Source organism: Saccopteryx leptura, chromosome 1, assembly GCF_036850995.1.
Source record: "Saccopteryx leptura isolate mSacLep1 chromosome 1, mSacLep1_pri_phased_curated, whole genome shotgun sequence".
NCBI classification, from domain to species: domain Eukaryota; kingdom Metazoa; phylum Chordata; class Mammalia; order Chiroptera; family Emballonuridae; genus Saccopteryx; species Saccopteryx leptura.
In genome coordinates, this window is record NC_089503.1 from 60,959,780 (window position 1) to 60,984,571 (window position 24,792).

At 39.7% G+C, this 24,792-nt stretch overlaps 1 protein-coding gene across 4 annotated transcripts in view; it reads left to right on the forward strand.

Moving 5' to 3' along the window:
• Window positions 1-24,792, forward strand: part of UVRAG (UV radiation resistance associated) — a 352,369-nt gene that overhangs the window by 27,469 nt on the left and 300,108 nt on the right. For 3 of the 4 annotated variants that reach the window (XM_066368977.1, XM_066368987.1, XM_066369007.1), the window contains exon 2: window positions 21,964-22,081. The exons of the other annotated variant lie outside the window; for it this stretch is intronic. In XM_066368977.1, the coding sequence (XP_066225074.1) occupies window positions 21,964-22,081 (118 nt within the window). The remainder of the gene's footprint in view (window positions 1-21,963; window positions 22,082-24,792) is intronic. 4 annotated transcript variants of the gene reach the window in all.

Consider the following 24,792-nt stretch of genomic DNA (forward strand, 5'->3'; position numbering starts at 1 on the left):
TGCATGAATCATTATACTGTACTTATAAAAAAATATAACATTAACTTTTTATTTTTGATGTTTTATGTTAGTATATGTTTAACACTGCAGTGTTTTGTATCATATAAGACAATATTGATGTAGGTATTGACAGATGATTCTTCTAATAAAAAGATGTCATAAATTTACGGTATTGATAAATATAGTACGGTGCTGTAAATGTACTCGATCACTTTCTTAATAATATTTTATTTTCTCTAGATTACTTTATTATAAGAATATAGTATAAAATACTTACTCAAAATATGTGTTGACTGTTTATGTTATCACTAAGGCTTCCTTCCAGTCAACAGTAGGCTATTAGTAGTTAAGTTTTTCAGGAGTCAGGGATTATATAATACATGGAATTTTCACCGTGTATGGGTGGATGGGTGCCCCTTGTTCAAAGATTAGCTATATATCTTTTCATATGTTTATTGACCTCTTCTATTTCTTTTTCTGTGGCCTGCCTTTTTATATCATTTGTCCCTTTTTTATTGAACTATAGATTATTGATTATATTGTTGATTTGTAATAGCTCCTATAGATTAAGCAGAGTAGATTCAAAATTTGTTTTGAAGATACTTCAGTATGGCTTTGAGAGTCATACAGGGTATGTGATTGTTTAGTTTGGTGATGGTGGGAATCTGTAGAGTAATTGTATTTAAGAATCATAGTACTTTCTGACCAGGAGGTGGTGCAATGGCTAGAACATTGGTCCAGACCAATGCTGAGGACCCAGGTTCAAAACCCCAAGATAGCCAGCTTGAGCGTGGGCTTACTAGCTTGAGCATGGGGTCGCTGGCTTGAACCCAGAGCTTGCTGGCTTGAAACCCAAGGTCGCTGGCTTGAACCCAGAGCTTGCTGGCTTGAAACCCAAGGTCGCTGGCTCAGCTGGAGCCTCTCCCCTCCGCCCCCCCCCCCCTGCCCTCCCATCAGGGCACATGTTGAGCAAGCAATCAATGAACAACTAAGGTGCCGCAACAAAGAATTGATGCTTCTCATCTCTCTCCCTTTCTGTCACTGTCTGTCTTTCTCTAAAAAAAAGGATCATAGTACTTTTATTTTTTTTAAGCAAGAGATTCAATGAAAGGAGGGTGAATGATAGCCATTTCCTTCTCTTTTGTTTGCCATCAGCCTGCCTGAGTCACTCTTCAGCAGTGATGAGAAAGAAGATCAAAGGATCAAAGACACCTCAGTTCTCTTTGGTTATTATTATACCTCAGAAGCCAGAAAATTTTAGATGCCAGCAAGGGACAGGTAAATTGGGAGAATATAGAACCCCAGTGACATATTTAGCTACTGAAAATTACTTCTGATCCCCTTTATTTCTGAAGTGTGATTTAACTGTTTTTGAAGTCTTGGTATCATTTATCTTTTAAAAAATTTTTTTTATTGATTTTAATTTATTATGCTTACATAGATTCAAGTGTTCCATCAAATATATCTCCCTCCCCCCACCCCCGTGTTCCTCTTGATACCCCCTTTGACCCCTCCCCCCAACGCTCTGCCTCATTCCCTTCAGGATTTGCTGTCCTGCTCTCTATAATACTGTGTTATGTATATATAATTTCACTAATCTCTTTCCCTTCTCTGTCCCATCCTCTCCTCTCCCTCTAACCGCTTTCCCTCTGGTCCCTTTGATCCTGCCTCTACCTCTATTCCATTCCTCAGTTCACATTGTTCATTCAATTCTTCATATGAGTGAGGTCATATGATATTTTTCTTTCTCTGCCTGGCTTATTTCACTTAGCATAATAGTCTCCAGGTCCATCCAAGTTGTTGCAAAAGGTAAGATTTCCTTCTTTTTCAGTCGTGTAGTATTCCATTGTGTATATGTACCACAGCTTTTTAATCCACTCGTCCACTGATGGACACTTGGGCTGTTTCCAGATCTTGGCTATTGTAAACAATGCTGCCATAAACATGGGGGTGCATTTCTTCTTTTGAATCAGTGATTTGGTATCTTTAGGATATATTTCTATAAGTGGGATAGCTGGGTCAAAAGGCATTTCCATTTTTAATGTTTTGAGGAATCTTGATACTGTTTTCCACAGTGGCTGCACCAGTCTGCATCCCCACTAGTAGTACAGGAGGGTTCCCTTTTCTCTACACCCTTTACAGCACTTATTCTGTGTTGTTTTGTTAATGAGCACCATTCTGACTGGTGTGAGGTGATATCGCATTGTAGTTTTAATTTGCATTTCTCTAATGATTAGTGATGTTGAGCATTTTTTCATATGCCCATTGGCCACCTGTATGCCCTCTTTGGAGAAGTGTCTATTCAGTTCTTTTGCCCATTTTTTGTTTAGATTTCATTGATTCATTTTAGAGAGAAAGAGAGAGAGAGAAGTGGGGACGAGCAGGAAGTTTCAACTCCCATATGTGCCTTGACCAGACAAGCCCAGGGTTTCAAACCAGCGACCTCAGCATTCCAGGTCGACACTTTATCCACTGTACCATCACAAGTCAGACACTTTTGCCCATTTTTTGATTGCACTGTTTATCTTCCTGGTGTTGAGTTTTACAAGTTCTTTATAAACTTTGGTTATTTACCCCTTATCAGACTTATTGTCGAATATGTTCTCTCATTGTGTGGTTTGTCTTTTTATTTTGTTCATATTGTCTTTAGCTGTGCAAAAAGTTTTCTATTCCAGAGACAGAGAGAAAGTCAGAAGAGGGATAGATAGGGACAGACAGACAGGAACGGAGAGAGATAAGAAACATCAATCGTCAGTTTTTTGTTGTGACACCTTAGTTGTTCATTGATTACTTTTTCATGTGCCTTGACCACGGGCCTTCAGCAGACTGAGTAACCCCTAGCTTGAGCCAGTGACCTTGGTTCCAAGCTGGTGAGCCTTGCTCAAACCGGGTCAGCCCGCGCTCAAGCTGGCGACCTTGGGGTCTTGAACCTGGGTCTTCCGCATCTCAGTCCGACGCTCTATCCACTGTGCCACCGCCTGGTCAGGCTGTGCAAAAGCTTTTTAGCTTGATATAGTACCATTTGTTCATCCTGTCCTTTATTTCACTTGCCCGTGGAGATAAATCAGCAAATACATATATGGCTGAGATGACTTACATTTAAATCTTTTATCCATTTTGAGTTTATTTTTGTGTATTGTATAAGTTGGTGGTCTAGTTGCATTTTCTTGCAAGTACTTGTCCAATTTTCCCAACACCATTTGTTAAAGAGACTGTCTTTATTCCATTGTATACTTTTACCTCCTTTGTCAAATATCAGTTGTCCATAAAACTGTGGGTTTATTTCTGGGTTCTCTGTTCTGTTCCATTGATCTATATGCCTGTTCTTATGCCAGTACCAATCTGTTTTGAGTAAAATGGTCTTGTAGTATAACTTGATATTAGGAAGTGTGTTACCATCCACTTTATTCTTCTTTTTTAAGATTGCTGAGGCTATTCGTGTTCTTTTTTGGTTCCATATGAATTATTGGAATATTTGTTCTATATCTTTGAAGTATGCCATTGGTATTTTAATAGGAACTGCATTGAATTTATAGATTGCTTTGGTTAATATAGACATTTTAATGATGTTTATTCTTCTTATCCATGAACACGATATATGCTTCCGCTTGTTTGTATCGTTCTTGATTTCTTTTATCAATGTTTTATAATTTTCCGAGTACAAGTCTTTAACTTCCTTGGTTAAATTTACTCCTAAGTACTTTATTTTTTTTTGTTGCAATAGTGAAGGGGATTGTTTCCTTAATTTTTCTTTCAGACAGTTCATTGTTGGTATATAAAAATGCCACTGATTTCTCAATATTAATATTATATCCTGCCACCTTGTTGAATTCATTTCTCAGGTCCAGTAGTTTATTGACTGAGACTTTAGGGTTTCCTATGTACAGTATTATGTCATCAGCAAATAATGATAGTTTTACTTCTTTTCCAATTTGGATGCCTTTTATTTCTTCTTGTCTGATTGCTGTGGCTAGGACTTCCAGAACTATGTTGAATAAGAGTGGTGAAAGGGGGCACCCCTGCCTTGTTCCTGATCTTAAGGGGATTGCTTTTAATGATGTTGGCTGTGGGTTTGTCATAGATGGACTTTATCATGTTGAGGTATGTTCCCTGTATTCCCACTTTTCTGAGAGTTTTGATCATAAATGGGTGTTGGATTTTATCAAATGCTTTTTCTGTGTCTACTGATATTATCCTGTGATTTTTCTCCTTCCATTTGTTAATGTGATGAATCACATTGTTTTGCGAATATTGTACCAGCCTTGCCTCCCCAGAATAAGTCCCACTTGATCATGATGTATGATTTTTTTCATGTATTGCTGGATCCAGTTTGCTAATATTTGTGGAGAATTTTAGCATCTAAGTTCATCAGGGATATTGGCCTATAGTTTTCTTTCTTTATAGAGTTTTGTCTGGTTTTGGAATGAGGATTATGCTCGCCTCATAAAAGGAACTTGGAAGTCTTCTCTCCTCTTGAATTTTTTGAAATAGCTTGAGAAGGATAGCTGTTAGTTTTTCTTTGAATATTTGGTAAAAGTCGCCTGTGAAGCCATCTGGACCAGGACTTTTGTTTGGGAGTTTTTTGATAACTGTTTCAATCTCCTTTGATGTAATCAGTCTATTTAGGTTTCTGATTCTTCTAGATTGATTTTTGAAAGATTATGTGTTTCAAGGAATTTGTCCATTTTGCCTAGGTTATCTAATTTTTTGTCATAAAGTTCTTCATAGTATTTTCTTACAGTTCTTCGTATTTCTGCTGTGTCAGTTGTTCTACATTTTCATTTCTAATTTTATTTGTTTGAGTCCTTTCTTTTTTCTTGGTGAGTCTGGTTAAAGGTTCATCAATCTTGTTTACCTTTTCAAAGAACCAGCTCTTGGTTTCATTGATCTTCTGTATTGTTTTTGTAGCCTCTATGTTATTTATTTCTGCTCTGATCTTTATTATTTCCTTCCTTCTTCTTCCTCTGGGCTTTGTTTGTTGTTCTCTTTCTAGTTCTTTTAGATGTAGGGTTAGGTAGTTTATTTGGGCTTTTTCTAGTTCTTAAGGTATGCCTGTAATGCTGTGAACTTCCCTCTCAGGACTGCTTTTGCTGTTTCTCACAGATTTTGAGTTGTATGCTCATTTTCATTTGTTTCAAGGAAATTTTTTATTTCTTCCTTGATCTCACTATTGACCCATTTGTTATTTAATAACATGCTGTTATTATTCAAGTGTTTGAATGTTTTTCAGTTTTTCTATTGTAGTTGATTTCTAGTTTCATGCCATTGTGATCAGAGAAGATGCTTGATATGATTTCAATCTTCTTAAATTTATTGAGACTCGTTTTGTGTCCTAGCATGTGGTCTATCCTAGAGAATGTACCATGAGCACTTGAAAAGAATGTATACTCTGCTGCTTTAAAGTGAAAGGTTCTGAAGATATCTATTAAATCCAGTTGACCTAGTATATCCCTTAATTCTGCTGTTTCTTTGTTAATTTTCTTTCTTGAGGATCTATCCATTGGTGTTAGTGGGGTATTGAAATCCCCTACTATTATAGTATTGCTGTTGATCTCTCCCTTTATGTCCATCAAAATCTGCTTTATATATTTAGGTGCTCTTATATTAGGTGCATAGATATTTATAATGGTTATCTCTTCCTGTTGGATTGCTCCCTTTATCATTATGTAGCGACCTTCTTTATTCCTTACTATAGTCTTTGTTTTAAAGTCTATTTTGTCAGATATAAGTATTGCTACCCCAGCTGTTTTTTCATTTCTATTTGCATGAAATATTTTTTTTCATCCTTTTACTTTCAGTCTATCTGTATCTTTTGTTTTGAGGTGGGTCTCCTGTAGACAGCATATGTACGGGTCCTGTTTTCTTATCCATTCAGCTACCCTATGTCTTTTGATTGGAGCATTTAATCCATTTACATTTAAGGTTATTATTGATATGTAGTTGTTTATTACCATTTTTCCCTTTAAATCTATATTCCTTTATATATATATATATATATATATATATATATATATATATATTTATTTATTTATTTATTTTTATTTTTAATTTTTTCCCCCTGCTTTGTTCTGTCTACCGCAGGCCCTTTAACATTTCTTGCAGTATTGGTTTGGTTGTGATGAATTCCTTGAGAGTTTTTTTTTTTTTTTTGTCTGGGAAGCTTTTTATTTCTCCTTCAATTCTAAATGATAAGCTTGCTGGATAAAGAATTCTTGGTTGTAGGCTCTTGTTTTGCATTACTTTGAATACTTCTTGCCATTCCCTTCTGGCCTCTAGTGTTTCTGTTGAGAAGTTGAATGTCATCCTTATGTGGGCTCCTCTGTAGGTAATTTGCTGCCTTTCTCTTGCAGCTTTTAGTATTCTTTCTTTATCCCTTAATTTTGGCATTTTAATTATGATATGTCTTGGTGTAGGCCTCTTTGGGTTCCTCTTGATTGGGACTTTCTGTGCTTTTTAAATTTTTTTTTTTTTTAATTTTTAAAATTTATTCATTTTAGAGAGAGGAGAGAAAGAGACAGAGAAGAGAGAAGGGGGGAGGAGCAGGAAGCATCAACTCCTATATGTGCCTTGACTGGGTGAGCCCAGGGTTTTGAACCAGTGACCTCAGCATTCCAGGTCGATGCTTTATCCACTGCGCCACCACAGGTCAGGCCTTGCTTCTTGAATTTGTGTAATTTTTTTCTTCATCAGTTTAGGGAAGTTTTCAGTTATGATTTCTTCAATCAGGTACTCTATCCCTTTTTCTTTCTCTTCTCCTTCAGGAACCCCTATGATGCGGATGTTGTTTCTCTTCATGTTGTCACAGAACTCTCTTAAAGTTTCCTGAGACTTGCCTGGCCAGGCAGTGGTGCAGAGGATAGAGCGTCAGACTGGGATGCTGAGGACCCAGGTTTGAGATCCCGAGGTTGCCAGCTTGAGTGCAGGCTCATCTGGTTTGAGCAAAAGCTCACCAGCTTGGACCCAAGGTCGCTGACTTGAGCAAAGGGTTACTCGGTCTGCTGAAGGCCCACGGTCAAGGCACATATGAGAAAAGCAATCAGTGAACAACTAAGGTGTCGCAATGCGCAACAAAACACTAATGATTGATGCTTCTTATCTCTCTCTCTGATCCTGTCTGTCTGTCCCTCTCTCTGACTCTCTCTCTGTCTCTGTAAAAAAAAAAAAAGTTTCCTGAGACTTTTTGAGCCTCTTTTCTTTTTCTTTTTCTTTTTGTATTTTTCTGAAGTTGGAAACGGGGAGGCAGTGAGACAGACTCCCGCATGCGCCTGACCGGGATCCACCCGGCACGCCCACCAGGGGGCGATGCTCTGCCCATCTGGGGCGTTGCTCTGTTGCAACCAGAGCCACTCTAACGCCTGGGGCAGAGGCCATGGAGCCATCCCCAGCACCCGGGCCATCTTTTGCTCCAATGGAGCCTCGGCTGCGGAGAGGAAGAGAGAGACAGAGAGGAAGGAGAGGGGGAGGGGTGGAGAAGCAGATGGGCGCCTCTCCTGTGTGCCCTGGCCAGGAATCGAACCTGGGACTTCTGCACGCCAGGCCGACGCTCTACCACTGAGCCAACTGGCCAGGGCTTGAGCCTCTTTTCTTTTTGCTGCTCCGCTTTGTGCTTTCGGTTAACTTGTCCTCTAAATTGCTAATTTGATCCTCTGCTTCATTCAGCCTGCTCTTAATTTCTTCTAGTGTAGTCTTCATTTTGATATTGTATTTGTCATTTCTGACTGGTTCTTTTTTATGATTTCAATGTCCTTTTTTGTATTTATTTTTTTAATTTTTTAATTTTTTTTTTTGTGGGAGAGACAGAAGAGAGAGGGACAGATAGGTACAGACAGACAGGAAGAGAGAGAGATGAGAAACATCAGTTCTTCATTGCAGTTCCTTAGTTATTCATTGATTGATTTCTCATATGTGCCTTGACTGGGGGGCCACAGCAGACTGAGTGACCCCTCTCTTGAGCCAGTGAGCTTGGGCTCAAGCTGGTGAGCCTTGCTCAAACCAGATGAGCTCGCGCTCAAGTTGGCGACCTTGGGATCTTGAACCTGGGTCCTCCGCATTTCAGTCCGATGCTCTATCCACTGTGCCACTGCCTGGTCAGGCTCAATGTCCTTTTTGCTGCTTGCTGTCTCTTTATTTAGGTGTTCATTATGTCCGTCCATCGTTGCTCTAAGATCTTTGAGCATCCTAACAATCATTATTTTATACTCTGCATCAGGTAATTTGGTTATTTCCATTTCATTCCGTTCTTTTTCTGGGGATTTCTCTTGTTGATTAATTTGGATTGCATTTCCCTGTCTTCCTATTTTGTCAGTTTATAGACTCCTCCTTTTGGTGTGTTTGTATAGCTACCTAAGTCTAGGGTAGTTATTATCTGCCTCCAATTTTCAGTTGTGTTGTTTCTAGATCTTCTTGGGTTGCCATCAGCTGTTGTTTGTAATCCGCTGTGGGCTACTTGTCTGCTATCACTGTTCTTTTTGCTATTTGTGATGGCATTTTCTGTGTCTTAGCTCGGTCAGGTGTGAGGAGCCCTTCCTTAAGATACCACTCTAACAAGGATTGTTAGGTCCTGAACTGATGCTCTCCGTCCGTATCTGGCTGCTGGATGTGCCTGCCCTGGTCCTCCCTGGCTGGAGCCTGGTGCAGATCTGTGGGGTCACTGCCTTGACTGACCCTTATCAACCTTTCTGGAGCTACAGGCGATCCAGATCTTGTGGCTGCTTCTGCTGGGCCCAGAATCCATTGTAAATATCAGCTGCACTCCTAAGCTAGCTTTTATCTATTCTTGGCCTGGGGGAAGTTTGTTTAAAAGTTCAAGTTCCCCTGAGACCTGCTTTCTGCCACCTCTTATTGCTGGCTACTTGTTGGGCTCAGTACTGTAATTCATAGATTAGGTATGGTATTGGATGTGACTTGCCCCTTAACCTCAGATGTCATTCTATCCAGACTTTTTATTTTATTTATTTATTTATTTTTTTCTTCTTTTTCAGCCCTCAGAAGGGTGTGACCACAAGAGTCCAGTGGGTATGGCCTCTGTGTTCCTGATGTGTGGTCTGTCTGCCTGCCTGCTGTCACTGCTGCTGCTGCCTCGGGCATTTGGGCTCGGGCACTGCCAGCACTGGCTTGCTGCCGCAGCTTCCGTTGCTGCGGGTGGGCTTGCGCATGTGTGCTTGGGCCGCTGCCATGGCCGCCCTGGCCCCTGCCGGCCTTCCCTCCCTCTGTCGAATACTCAGCAGTGTGGGGGTGGTGGTGTAGCTCAGACCTTAGCACTCACTATTTGTGTCCCTGACATGCTCCCTGCTTCTAAGTGCCTCTTTGTTCTGGCTGGAGTAGGAGAGCCTCCGGTGGGCAGGGTAATTTCTTCCCTTTGCTGGTGTTGCTGCTCCCAGGAAAAATGATCACTTTTGATTTGGGGAGTGACACAGCCCAGGGGTTAGGGTGGTTGTTCCTCAAAGTGTCTCTCCCTGTGCTTCAGAGATTACACTCTCTTCTGGCAACTCCAGTCCTCTCAGCACTCCCTGCTTCTGGAGCCCCGGGTAAGTGGCTGTGAACGAGGTTTTCCGTGCAGTTCCTTTAAGACGGAGCCTGGGTCTGAGAGTTCTGTCTCTTTCTCTCAAACAGTATCCTGGCTCTTTTCTCAGCTAAATACTGTCCGTAAGCCTCTTTTAGGCTCTGGGGCTCTAGGCTGGGGCTCTAGGCTGGGGCTCTGGTCCTGGGGCTGAGGACCCACAACTCACCGCGTAACCCACCCCACTGTTAGAGACCCTCCAGGCCGCAACTCGCTCCTGGGAGCGGGGCAGCCCTTTCTGTTTCTCCACCTTTCCTACTATTCTCAGTGTGGTTTCTTTGGTGGTCCTTGGTTATAGAATCCTCTTAGTTTAGTCCAAAGTTGGTTTTTCAAGATGATTGTTCTTAAAATTAAGTTGTAATCCACTTTGGTTCTGGTAGGTGGGAGTTAGAACATCCACCTACTCTGTCACCATCTTGCTGCTCTTGGTATCATTTATCTTGAGGTTCAAAATTTTATTAGCAAAACTGGATTGACCTGGCAGAAATGATCATTTTCTTCTAAAATATTGGGATGTTTAACAAAATGAAGTATTTCTTTTTCCCTTGCCACTAAATTAGAATGTTGTTACTCTTCATTTGCTAACCTATGACAGGATTAAATCTTAATAAATAATTACAGTATGAGTCTTTTCCCTAGTTGTAATCTTTGACAGTTTTATGGGGACTGAGCTGGTGATTTTGATCGTAGTTCTCATTTTAGGTGTGGTTTGATCCAAAGAGTTAAATTCTGTTGGCAGGACCTGAATCCCGTATCTCCTGGTTCTGCTTTCTTCCTTGCTGGTTTCATTCTCAGGTTACACAGTGATGGAAAGGTAGCTGCCAGCATCTCTAGCTGTATGTCTTTGCAGGTTCAAGGCCAGTAGAAAAAAAAAGAATTCAACAATTTAGTATAATTTCTTGGTCTTTCATGGACCTTTTCATGAATCATGTGTTATGTGGTCACCAGCATGGAATGTGCTGATTGGCCTGATTTGAGTCACATCAACATCCCTGGAGTTGGAAGTGAAGTTAATTGCACAGGAAATATACACTGATAAGAGGGGAGGGTGGTTCTACAAAGGAAAATCTGAGTTTGTTTTTAACTGTATAGGTGCTGGGGAGGACAAAACAAACAAAAATACAAAAACAAAACAAAGTATCCTTTTGACTACTGTGGGTTTTAAAGCAGTTTTCTAAGGTGGTTGTATATTGGATACAGCACTGACCTGTGACTCTGAGGACACAGGTTTGAAACCCTGAGGTGGCTGGCTTGATGAGCACAGGCTCACCATTGAACGTGTGGTTGCCTGCTTCAGCGTGAGATCATAGACATGAGGGCCCCCTGTGTACCTCACCAAGGCATGAATGAGAAGCAATCAATGACAACTACAGTGATACCTCGGTTCTCGAACATAATTCGTTCCGGGAGAACGGTCGAGAACCAAATTGTTCGAGAACCGAAACAATGAAACCCATAGGAAATAATGGAAACTGGATTAATTTGTTCCAAGCCCCAAAAATATGCCTATTTACTGGTGCTTTCTCACAAATAACGACTTCATTGATGCTGTCACCTGCTAACTCTTTTTCTTTAATGAAAATAAGAAGCAGCTTCTCCATTTCCTCCATTATCTGAGGCCTTTGCTTTGTTAACAATGTAACACCTTTGGCAACATTGGCAGCCTTTATAACAGCTTTATTCTTAAGGAAAGTTGAGATAGTAGATCTTGGCATGCCATACTCAGCAGACAGATCTGAAACACGTGTGCCCTGTTCATATTTGGCAATGATTTCTTTTTTCAGCTCAATCGTTGTTCTCACAGCTTTCCGCTTACCTTTGTCTGCATTACCACTTCTGGCTTTCTTTGGACCCATGTCTAAGGGTTAAATTCAGTGTACAAAGCGTGCACAAAGCCTGAGTCTCTCCACAAAGCATGAGTCTCACCACAAAGCGTGACTCTCACCACAAAGCGTGACTCTCTCCACAAAAACGTGATTCTCTCTCTCCACAAAGCGTGACAAAGCGTGACTCACACTGATGACGCAGGCAAGGCGCGCTCGGCCGAATGAACGCCATTCGGCTCAACTCGGCTAATCTCGGACGTTCGAGTTCCAAATATTTGTTCGGATTCCAAGACAAAATTTTCTCGAATTTCCTGGTCGAATACCGATTTGGTCGAAAGTCAAGGCGTTCGAGAACCGAGGTATCACTGTAAAGTACTTCAACTATGACTTGATGCTTCTCCTCTCTGTCCTTTCCTGCCTGTCTGTCTGCCTCTCTCTCTCTGAAAAAAGCAGTTTTCCAAGAACATTAGTAGTATTAATAACAAAAAGAGCCCTGCCTGGTTGGCTCAGCAGTAGTGTCAGCCTGGCATGTGGAAGCCCCAGATTCGATTCCCGGCCAGGGCACACAGGAGAAGCTCCCATCTACTTCTCCACCCTTCCCCCTCTCCTTTCTCTCTCTCTCTCTCTTCCCCTCCCGCAGCCAAGGCTCCATTGGAGCAAAGTTGGCCCAGGTGCTGAGGATGGCTCCATGGCCTCCACCTCAGGCACTAGAATGGCTCCAGTTGCAACAGAGCAACAGCCCATATGGGCAGAGCATCACCCCCTGGTGGACTTGCCGGGTGGATCCCAGTTTGTCGCATATGGGAGTCTGTCTCTCTTCCCCTCTTCTCACTTCAGAAAATACAAAAAAAAAAACCCCAAAACCCCAAAATAAAAACAAACTATTTTTCATTCTTCAGAGGGACCATTAACAGTCATACTAATGGGTAACTCATGTTTTTTAACTAAAGCAAATGTTTTAGGTCTATAATGCATGCCACTTAAATCTTGTTTTAGAGATTATTCTTGAAAGAGTTGTTAAAAAGTTAAGGAATTTAGAGTCATACTGGTTCTTTGCCCACTGCCAACATTTCAGGTAGCAGAATTGTGCTTTAATGACATCCTTCAATCCTCCAAAATCAAAGGTGAATAGGAGGTTTTAATTTTATATGTTAGTAAATGTTTTTAACCTCTGTATAGAATGTTTTATAGGTAGTGTTTCAAGGATTTTAAAGTTATGTTAATTCCAACTTCAAAAATTAAAATTTAGTCAGCCTTAGATTTGGAGATAGGTGTCATTAGTGTAATAAAGCTTGGCTGCCTAAAGCTATTGCTGCAGAATGAAGCACCAAGATTATTCTCTAACTGTGAAAGCATGGAGCATCTGAGAAAATATAGAGATTGCTGGTAAAGAGAACTTCATGGAATGTATTTGTTTTTTTTTTAAGTTTTTATTCATTTTAGAGAGGGAGAGAGCAAGATAGAGAGAGAGAGAGAGAGAGAGAGAGAGAGAGAGAGAAGGTGGGAGGAGCAGAAAGCATCAACTCCCATATGTACCATGACCAGGCAAGCCCAGGATTTTGAACCGGCAACCTCAGCATTCCAGGTCGACGCTTTATCCACTGTACCACCACAGGTCAGGCATGGAATGTTATTTTAAAGAGTGATTGCAAAGTGTGTAATTTAATTACTCAATATTTTTACTTGAGATATTTGGGCCAATTTAAATTAGAAAGACATTTGACTTTGAATATCTTTAGATTTGTCATTTGAAAAGATAATCTGGAATTTAATTCCACTTAGGCAAGGGCTGAGGCATTGCATTTCTACTAGGTGGTGCCACCATGAAGTACTAGTAGATTGTATATATACCCTAGAGCAGTGGTACCCAACCTTTTTTGGGCCACGGACCGGTTTAATGTCAGAAAATATTTCCACGGACCCGCCTTTAGGGTGGGATGGATAAATGTATCACATGACCGAGACAAGTGTCAAGAGTGAGTCTTAGATGGATGTAACAGGGCATCTGGTCATTTTAAAAAAATAAAACATCGCTCAGACTTAAATATAAATAAAACGGAAATAATGTAAGTTATTTATTCTTTCTCTGCGGACCGGTATCAAATGGCCCATGAACTGGTACCGTTCCGTGGCCCGGGAGTTGGGGACCACTGCCCTAGAGCACTGATGGTAGGTGAGTCCTGAGGATTGGTTGTAGTCCAGAAGCAGTGTTAAGACTTCATCTCACTTTTAATTTCTTTCATTTTTTTTGTAAGAGAGAGACAGGGACAGACAGGAAGGGAGAAATATGAGAAGCATCAATTCATAGTTGTGGCACCTTAGTTGTTCATTGATTGTTTTCTCATATGTGCCTTGACTGGGGCTCCACCTGAACCAGTGACCCCTTGCTCAATCCAGTGACCTTGGGCTCAAGCCAGCAGCCTTTGGGCTTCAAGCCAGCGACCATTGTGTCATGTTTATGATCTCATGTTCAAACCAGCAACTCTGTGCTCAAGCTGGTGAGCCTGTGCTCAAGCCAGATGAACCTACGCTCCAGCCAGAGACTTAGGGGTTTCAAACCTGGGCCCTCAGTGTCCCAGGCTGATGCTCTTATCTACTGTGCTACCACCTAGTCAGGCCCATGTTTAGTTTTTAGTCTTTTTTTTTTTTTTTTTTTTTTTTACAGAGACAGAGAGAGAGTCAGAGTAAGAGAGTAAGGGATAGACAGGGACAGACAGACAGGAACGGAGAGATGAGAAGCATCAATCATTAGTTTTTTGTTGCGCATTGCGATCCTTAGTTGTTCATTGATTGCTTTCTCATATGTGCCTTGACCATGGGCCTTCAGCAGACCGAGTAACCCCTTGCTTGAGCCAGCGACCTTGGGTCCAAGCTGGTGAATTTTTGCTCAAACCGGATGAGCCTGCGCTCAAGCTGGCAACCTCGGGGTCTTGAACCTGGGTCTTCCGCATCCCAGTTCGATGCTCTATCCACTGTGCCACCGCCTGGTCAGGCTTTAGTCTGTTTTTTAGGTTTGATGTGCTCTGTTTTTTTCCACCAGAATTCAGTAAGGGTTCTGGGGGCCACTTAGGATCGATGCAAGGACTATATCATACAAGGAACTTCTTGACTGGGCTAATTCACTGGAAATTACATGCTGGTTTGGTCAAGTATAGATCTTCTGGGGAACTGAGAACCAGAGAGAATCCTTTAGGTCACCTTGATTTCTTTAATACTTCCTTTGATTATAGGGTAATAATTTGGGTAAAAGTGGGTGGGTGATATATCCTAAAATTGGTGGTAACTTTTTATTTTTTAAAGCAAGGGAGGGAGGGAGGGAGGGAGAGAGAGAGAGAGAGAGAGAGAGAGAGAAAGAGAAGCATCGACTCATAATTGTGTCACTTTAATTGTTCATTGATTGCTTCCCATACATGCCATGCCTAGCCAGCGACCTTGGGCTTCAAGCCGCTACCTTGGGCTTCAAGCCAGCTACCTTGGGCTTCAAACCAGTGACCTTTGGGCTCAAGCCAGCAACCATGGGGTCAGGTCTATGATCCCATGCTCAAACTGGTGACCTTGGGATTTTGAACCTGGGTCCTCAGTGTTCCAGTTTGATACTCTATTCACGGCACCACTGTCTGGTCAGGCATTTTTTGGTATTGCTGTTATATTTTTGACTGGACTTATTTGATTTAAACTTTTTCTTATTTAACTTTATTTTTTGAGTATGTGAAACATGCTATAGAAGTCAAAGCTACATAAACAAGTATCAAGTAAATCTTGTTTATATCTCTGTTCTCTCTAACCTGTTCTCAGCTTTCTTGAATTTCTGGTTTGATCCTCCAGTGTTTTTTAAAAAAATTTCATTAAATCTTGTGAGAATTGAAGGAAGGAAGGAGGTGGGAGACTGAAGAGGCTAACTAACGGGTGAGAATGGAGGGAGACGAGTTCTAGTTAAGTAGTGCTTGTGAAATGTTTCATTGGCACTCTTTTTGTCCCACTTCCATTCCTGTTGACTCTGAGAAAGGCAATAACTTTAAAAAAATAAACCTTTTATTGGCATAATTTTATTACAGATATGTTGCAAATATAACACAGAATTTCCTTCCTTCAGTTTCCTCTAATATTAACATTACAATACCCTCTGTATTATTTTATATGATCAAAACTGAAAAATAACATTGGCACATTATTATTAAACTATTTTAGTACAGTTTCGCATTTTTAAGTTGAATTTATTGGGGTGACATTGGCTAATAAAATTATATAAGTTTCAGGTGTACAGTTCTACAATACATCATCTCTATATCATATTGTGTGGTCACCACCCCAAGTCAGGTCTCCTTCCATCTCCATTTATCCCCAATATCCTCTAATACCTCCCTTCCACCCCCCTCTCCATCTGGTAATTATTGCACTGTTATCTGTCTGTGTATATAAGGTTGCTATTTATTTATTTATTTATTTTTAAGATTTTATTTATTTTAGAGAGAGGAGAGAGAGAGAGAGAGAAAGAGAAAGAGATAGAGAAAGGAGGAGGAGCAGGAAGCATCAACTCCTATGTGTGCCTGACCAGGCAAGCCTGGGGTTTTGAACCGGTGACATGGCGGTCCAGATAGACGCTTTATCCACTATGCCACCACAGGTCAGGCGAGTTTGTTATTTACCATTATGTATTTTGTTTAATTCCTTTACCTTTTTTTACCCATCCCTGCAATCTCCCTCCTCTCTGACAGCTTTCAGTCTATTCTCTATATATGAGTCTGTTTTTATTTGGTTTGTTAGTGTACCAGTTTAGGTTTAAAAAATTTATTTACTTCTTTTTTTGGAGAGAGAGAGAAAGAGAGAGAGAAAGAAACAGCTATTTGTTGTTCCCCTTAGTTATGTACTCATAGGTTGATTCTTGTATGTGCCCTGATCGGGGATTAAATCTGCAACCTTGATATATCAGGATTACATTCTAACCAGTGGTGAGATTCAGCTGGTTTGCACTGGTTCAGTAGAACCAATGTTTTTTTGTTGAGTTCAGTGAACGGGTTGTTAAAATGGCACTTGTAATCAGGGTTCTCTCTTAGGTGGGCGGTTGCCCAGCAATGTGGAAATCACAAATTTACATTCCTTACTCTTTTTTAATGTTTATCTGTACAATAGTGTATTTTAAGAGCCTGTAGTAATGTTCATTCCCGTCCATAGGTGAAAACAATTTGATGGAACTATGCTTGTAATACCGTTTCCCTGAAAATAAGACATCCCCCGAAAGTAAGACCTAGTGCATTTTTTTCAGGTTTAGAAATATAAGGCCTCTCCTAAAAATAAGACCTAGCATAACTATAGGAGCAAAAATTAATATAAGACACTGTCTTATTTTTGGGGAAATGGTAGATTGTTGTACATGGAAATAGAGGCACAAGAAATTCTTGATGAAATTCAGAATTTGCTGGTTATGCTGATGTTTGTGATAACATGACTACAGTATATTAATAAATGTTGATTTTTTTTGTTCAATAATATGTGAATTTTTGTTTATGGAAAAATAAGACATCCCGTGAATATAAGACCTAATGCATCTTTAGGAGCAAATTTAATATAAGACATTGTCGTATTTTCGGGGAAACACAGTATTTATTTATTTAATAAAACTCATTATACCTTTGATGAAATACTACATTTTAATTCCCTGCATTTGTTACTTCAGTAAACAAACATATAACATAAAGAGAAAAAGCACCAAACAACCAGGGAGTGACAATTTGTATTGTTTTTTTTTTTTTTTTTTTCATTTTTCTGAAGCTGGAAACAGGGAGAGACAGTCAGACAGACTCCCGCATGCGCCCAACCGGGATCCACCCGGCACGCCCACCAGGGGCGAAGCTCTGCCCACCAGGGGGGCAATGCTCTGCCCATCCTGGGCGTCGCCATGTTGCGACCAGAGCTACTCTAGCGCCTGGGGCAGAGGCCACAGAGCCATCCCCAGCGCCTGGGCCATCTTTGCTCCAATGGAGCCTTGGCTGCGGGAGGGGAAGAGAGAGACAGAGAGGAAAGCACGGCGGAGGGGTGGAGAAGCAAATGGGCACTTCTCCTGTGTGCCCTGGCCGGGAATCGAACCCGGGTCCTCCGCACGCTAGGCCAACGCTCTACCGCTGAGCCAACCGGCCAGGTGTATTGTTTTTTGTCAGGTGTTATTTAGTATTTTTTCATTAATATTTTAAAACTCTTATAATTTAGTTGTATGTACCTCTTTTATTCTCATTTAAGTATTAAATGCATGAAATAATAAACTACCTTTCGGTATATCATTTTTTGTACTTAAAATAGTCATTTGGGCAGAGAACTGGTTATTAAATTATTTGAATCCCACTGTTTCTTTCTTTCTTTTTTTTTTGTATTTTTCTGAAGTTGGAAACAGGGAGGCAGTCAGACTCCCGCATGCGCCCAACCAGGATCCATCCGGCATGCCCACCAGGGGGCGATGCTCTGCCCATCTGGGGCGTTGCTCTGCTGCAACCAGAGCCATTCTAGCACCTGAGGTGGAAGCCACATAGCCATCCTCAGTGCCTGGGCCAACTTTGCTCCAATGGAGCCCTGGCTGCGGGAGGGGAAGAGAGAGACAGAGAGGAAGGAGAGGGGGAGGGATGGAGAAGCAGATGGGCGCTTCTCCTGTGTGCCCTGGCCAGGAATTGAACCCGGGACTCCTGCACGCCAGACCGACGCTCTATCACTGAGCCAACCGGCCAGGGCCCCCACTACTGTTTCTAACCAATTGAGTTACGTGGCCAGGGCCAATTTAGCACTTTTCAAAAGTAAAAGTAGCTTTATGACAAAATTGGAATGAGTTTTATTAAAGAATCCAAGACAAAGGGCACAAGAGGGCTCTTTTGGACATTTACTGCCGCTTACCAAGATTACTATCAGTTATTTACCCATAAGGATTTGACTTCTTTAGGCTGTTCCAGCTGCTGTGGGGGCACTTTGTATTTTAATTAATCATGGTGTAATGAGAATACTTACCCTAGTGCTTTAGAAGTAAATAAAATAAGGGACAAGTCATACAACCCAGGCCATACAACCTAGGTTAGTGCGTTAAGTATAGTTGTCTGATTTGTGGAGGAATTTATTTATTTTGTAAAGCTTCTTATAAAATGCTTTGATATGGTCAGTTCTGTTTTCTGCACATCAGGAGAGGGAAGCTTAGAAATAACAATATATTGATCATGAGTAGTCAACCTTTTTATACCTACTGCCCACTTTTGTATCTCTGTTAGTAGTAAAATTTTCTAACCACTCACCAGTTCCACAGTAATGGTGATTTATAAAGTAAGGAAGTAACTTGACTTTATAAAATTTATAAAGCAGAGTTACAGCAAGTTAAAGCATATAATAATAATTACTTACCAAGTACTTTATGTTGGATTTTTTCTGTTTGGCAGAATAAATTTTTATAAAACAACTTACTATAATTAAATCTATCTTTTTATTTATACTTTGGTTGCTCCGCTACCGCCCACCATGAAAGCTGGAATGCCCACTAGTGGGCTGTAGGGACCAGGTTGACTACCACTGGGTTAGATGATGACTCCATTGTATACTACACTGCTGATTTTAGAATCCTAGAGCTTGAAGTTGGGAGGTGGCTTGGAGGTGGTTGTGCTAACTTCCTACGTAATACAAAGATCTCTTCAGCAATATCTGTGCATTCATTATAGATTCTGTCCAAGCCCTGCATACTGCTTTGTAAGGCAGGCAGTTCTGATGTTCTTGTATTTGTCATAAAATTATTCTTATCTTTATTTATCTATCATCTATCTATCTATCTATCTATCTATCTATCTATCTATCTATCTATCTATCTAAAATGAGAGGTGGGGAGGCAAAGAGACAGACTCCCACATGTGTCCTGACTGGGATATACCCGACAAACCCTCTATGGGACGATGCTCTGCCCATTTGGGGCTGCTGCTTGGTTGCTCTACTGCTGAGCCAACCGGCCAGGGCCAAATTATTTTCTTAAGCTGAAGGGTAGGTCAGTGCTCAGCCCTTTGTAGCAATAGAGTATAAAGACTAAATTATATCTCTTAGGTATGTATAAATATAGGACACACACACACACGTATGTATGTATGTATGTATAACCCCTTTGCTTTCTTTCTGCTTTGTTTCCTTCTTTTGAGGTATCCTTATTTATTATTTACCATTTTGTTTATTATTTTATTTCCTTGTTCATATTTGGTTACTTAGGAATGTTGGGATAAAGAGATGAATAATGATAATGATTAATTCTAACCTTGTAGGAGTGTTATGAAGATTAAATAAGATCACATGTATAAAGTGTTCAGCATAATACATGGTACATGGAAATCATTTAATAAATGCTAACAGTATAGTGATGGTAATAGTCTCTGTCATCATGTCTTTTCTTCCCAGATTAATAGGGAAAACAACTGTAAACAACTACCTATAATACAAGGCTAAATGAAAATAAATGGTATAATGGAGAGAGAAGTAAAGTTCTTATTCTTATAAAAGAGCAGTTATTTTCAGTAAGAGATCAGGAAGAAGGACTATTGTCTCCTTAATTTTGAAGTAGAAATAGGATCTCTTTAAAGAGAGTGGTATTCTATGCTCTGGTTTTTCTTCAGATCGTATAAATCTTTCGCCTCTTAAAGAGATTGGTATTCTAGATCATTTCTAGCAAAAGCATGAACTAGGAATGTGCATGGAAGGGACGTGTAACTAAGCTGTCTTGTGTGACTGAGGGGTTAAATATGTGCAAGGTCTGTTGGGAAGTAAGAATCATATATGGATTACACAGGGCTTTGAAAACAGTAATGGGAAGTTTGTATTTTGTGCTAAAGGCTTTGGGTAATATTTTCAAGTTTGAATAAAGGACAGGATTGCAGTCTTACAGGGAAATGAATGTGATTACTGTGGATAGGCAATTAGTGGTTCCTGTCAACTTAAAATCTTGACTGAGAGGGCTAATGAAAAATAGGTAGTAGGAGGAAATTGTAGCCGTAATCCAGGGTGTGAAATGGAAACTGTTGGCAGTTTTTGGAAAAATGAGTCTTTTAGAGTAAGCCCTAGGATCTTTCTGTAAATACATTTTAGGCTTTTCATACTTAGAGTATTAAGTAAATTTATTAGACAATAACCTCTCTCAAAGAATCTTAATCTCTGGATTGGGAGAAAGGATTGCATATAAAGAAAGAACTATACTTTTCTGGTTGACTGCACATGTAATCAAAGATGGACTTGCCTCAGTAGAATAGGATATATTTTAGCCCAAAGGGAGAGCTTTAAGCATATTTTAAAACTGAGCATTTTGTTGCTATTTTTAAATCTCTGAACATAATATTTGACACAGGGAACCAGCTTTTGGGAAAGAATCTGATGTGCTCAGATTTCAGCATTGCCAGCATTTTCTTTTTGTGATATGAAATGATTTGGCTATTCCTTAAGTTATCTTATATTTTGATTTCTACTGTTGCTTAAGGAGCTTTTGCCTTTCATCACACTACACTTGTTTTTTTTTTTGTTTGTTTGTTTTTGACAGAGACAGGGAGAGTTAGATAGAAGGACAGACAAGATAGGAAGGAAGAGAGATGAGAAGTATCAATTCTTTGTTGCTGCATCTTGTTGTTCATTGATTGCTTTCTCATATGTGCCTTGATCTGGGGGCTACAGCAGAGTGAGTGATCCCTTGCTCAAGCCAGTGACCTTGGGCTTCAAGCCAGCAACCTCTGGGCTCAAGCCAGCAATCATGGGGTCATGTCTGTGATTCCATGCTGAAGCTAGAGACCCGTGCTTAAAGCTGTTGAGCCCACGCTCAAGCCGGATGAGCCTGCGCTCAAATCAGCGACCTCGGGTTTCGAACCTGGGTCCTCTATGTCCAGTCCAAAGCTCTATCCACTGCTCCACCTCCTGGTCAGGCTCATCATACTTGTGACTCCAAATAATTCATGCATTCTAGTTTGAGAAATTGTTGGGAAGGATGCCTGATTAGCTTTCCAGTAAGCAATAATAGCTCTTCAAGTGAGAATTTAATTTAAGCTACAACAGTTGAGTCATTGGTGAGATGCAGTGACCAGTGAGTTAATTGCTTTTATTTTTTGGTTTTGGCTTCTTTTTTGGTTGTACAAATATATAGATGGCCTGATATCTAGACTGAACTAGCAATAGGGCTGTATGAATGTAATAGCTGCTGATTTTCTGTTGGTATGAGATAGACTTTGCATGTCTACCAGCATCCTTCTGAAGGGAAAAAAGGAAATTACTAAACTTCTAGGAAATACTAATGCTATACTGCAGGTATATAGCACTTACATAATATTTATGCTTTTCAAAAATATTTCATATTGTTGTCATTTCATGCTCACAACATGAAAGTGACACGTTTTAGCCTTGTAAATGAGACATGGCAGGTACAATTCTCATTTGACAGTGGGGGTACTGAGACATAAATGAAAGACTGGGTAAGGTTGGTGGCTCAACAGATAAATCACTGGGACAACTTACTGTCTTTCATTTATAAATTTTAACTTAGGAAATTTTATAGGAGGAAAAAGCTGAATGCCCCTCTTTTTTTTGTGGTTTACTTTTTAGCGTCGTCTTAGACATCTTCGGAACATTGCTGCCCGGAACATTGTTAATAGAAATGGCCATCAACTCCTTGATACCTACTTCACACTTCACTTGTGTAATACTGAAAAGATATATAAAGGTAAGGGAGTATGTGGACTTGCTACCCACAGATCGTTACATCTCATTTTTATTCTTTTGTGACACAAGTGCCACTTGCTCTCACTGCTTACTGGAAGGCTAAATTGTCATGCTGTGAAAATATTGCTTGAGCAGTTGTTATATATATTAAGAAACATGATGTTTGGACAATTCTTTCAGATAACCTTACTTTGGTAAGTTTATCATTCCTTTGTGAATGTTAGTTAATAACTTTATTCCAATAGCTATTGTTTAAAATAGATTATATGAGTTCAATATCCAGTACTAATTTGCTTTTCTTTAAAGTGTAATTGATTTTGATCCTGCCCAGATAGCTCAATTGGTTAGAGCGTTGTCCCAGTACACTAAGAATCAAGCAATGAATGCATAAATAAGTGGAACAACAAATCACTGTTTCTTTACTTTCTTCTCTCTCTAAAATCAATCAATAACAAAAAATGTAATTGATTTCTTTAATATTTTGGTAAAATTGGGTCCTAGTTTATATCATCTCATATCTGTAATTCCTTGTATATATGGAGTCGTTTTTTAGAATTGGCACATGGTTTCTTTTAATTCAGTTTTATGTATTGAAATGCGAATTCTTCCATAAATGACAGTTCTAAAAGTAGACCCAATATGTGATTCAGTATCACAAGTATTTTTTGAATACATATTAGATGAAAGGGACTTTGATATAATCAGTTGACTTTATGTTGGATGCTTTAAGAGAGGAAGCATGGTATAATGACAAGAATATTGGATTAGGATTGAAAATATCAATACTATTTACAGCTCAGCTATTTACTAGCTGTTTGACTTGGGACAAAGATCATGGCTTTTTAAACTTCATTTTTCCCATTTGTAAAGTGGAGATTATGAGGTCTTATGAAGCTGGCAAGACTGAGGATCAACTGAGATAAAGTGATAACAGTAGGTATGATGTTATTAAAGGTCTTCATATATATTTGTGTGTGTGTGTTTGTGTGTGTGAGAGAGAGGGAAAGGGAGAGACAGGAAAGGAGACAGATGAGAAGCATCAAGTTTTAATTGAGGCACTTTAGTTCTTCATTGATTGCTTCTCATATGTGCCTTGACTGGGGTGCTCTAGCTGAGCTAGTGACCTCTTTGCTCAACCCAGTGACCTTGGGATAGAGCCAGTGACCGTGGGGTCATGATGATGTTTGCATGCTCAAGCTTGCAACCCCATGCTCAAGCCCAATGGGCCCTCACTCAAGTCGGCAACCTCAGGGCTTTTTGAACCTGGGACCTCAGCATCCCAGGTTGATGCTTTATCCACTGAATCACCACCAGTAAGGCAAAGGTCTTCTTATTAATAAAAGGTGGAATTATTTTAATAAAAGTTATTGAGGATTTGAATTTTGTCCTTTGGCAAAGATGAAATATTTAAATGACATTTATTTTTTGGTTTTAATTACTTTTAAAAACCATTATTATCAAAGCAGTAGTTGTTTTAGCAAATATTTCTTTTTTTTTTTATTTTAATACCAGCATAAGCTTATTAAAAAATTCAGTCAGGAATTATGTTGAGTAGAACCTCCCTACCCTCCAGTGTAAATAGCATTAAAGTACCTTTTAAGGATGAAAAAGGACTCTAAAATCTGCTGTTTTCACATAATTGTATTTGATTTTTATTTTTTACTTTGACCATCGTGTATTTTTAAAACAATTGCTGTAATCTGAGTGAATAATGCTAGCTATTATAACAAATACCACAGATCTCAGTAGCTTAACATAACAAATTTCATACTCTAAGCTCAGTGCAGGGGTGTTCTGTATCAGGCGCTGTTCTGACTGCTGTCTGCTAAGTGGTGACTCTGGGGTCCAGGCTGCTTCTGTTTTGGAATGCTGCTGTCATCAACACATGACCTCTGACACAGCAAGAGAGAGATAATTTGAGGGAAATTTTTTTCTTAATTAAAAAAAAAATTACTGATTTTTGAGAAAGAAGAATAGAGAGAGGCAGACAGACAGAAGCATTGTTTTGTTGTTCTACTTATTTATGCACTCATTGGTTGATTTTTGTATGTGCTCTGACTGGGGATTGAACCCAACCGTAGCATATCAGGATGACACTCTAACCAGTGGAGCTACCCGGCCAGGGCCCGAGGGAGATTTTTAAAAATGGAAATAGCCCAGCTTAATTCCATCACATTCTATTGGCCATAGCTCTGCATCGTTCTTTTTAGATGAAAAGAGGCCTAGGAAATGTTGTCTTTCTATGTATCTAGGAGGAAAATAAACAGCTTGGTTGCTATTTGTCCTAAATGTATAAGCATTTTTGCAAACTTTAATACATTTGATCTACTGTTCACTAATACTGGTTTTATCATTAGCAATATATGACAGTGTCAGAGTATTTTAAATTTTTGATAGGTTTCTATAATCAGTTCTTGATCATTTTCATAGAACTTCCGTGTCCTTGCTCTCCAGAGTTATATCTGATAATAACGATTAACATAGTACTTAGAGCATTTTAGGTATTTGGTAATGGTTGCAATTGTTATTAGAACTGTAATGTTAACAATCATAATAGTAGTTTCTAAAAAGAGAGTAGTCATGGGACTGGTTAATGACCATGATGTAAGAACTTGTCTAAGAGAGATGAGGAAAGTGATTTTTGTTTTTGTTTTTTGTCTTTTAGCTCAGATTACATTTTGAGCTTAGAAATTATCATTGACTATTTCTTGA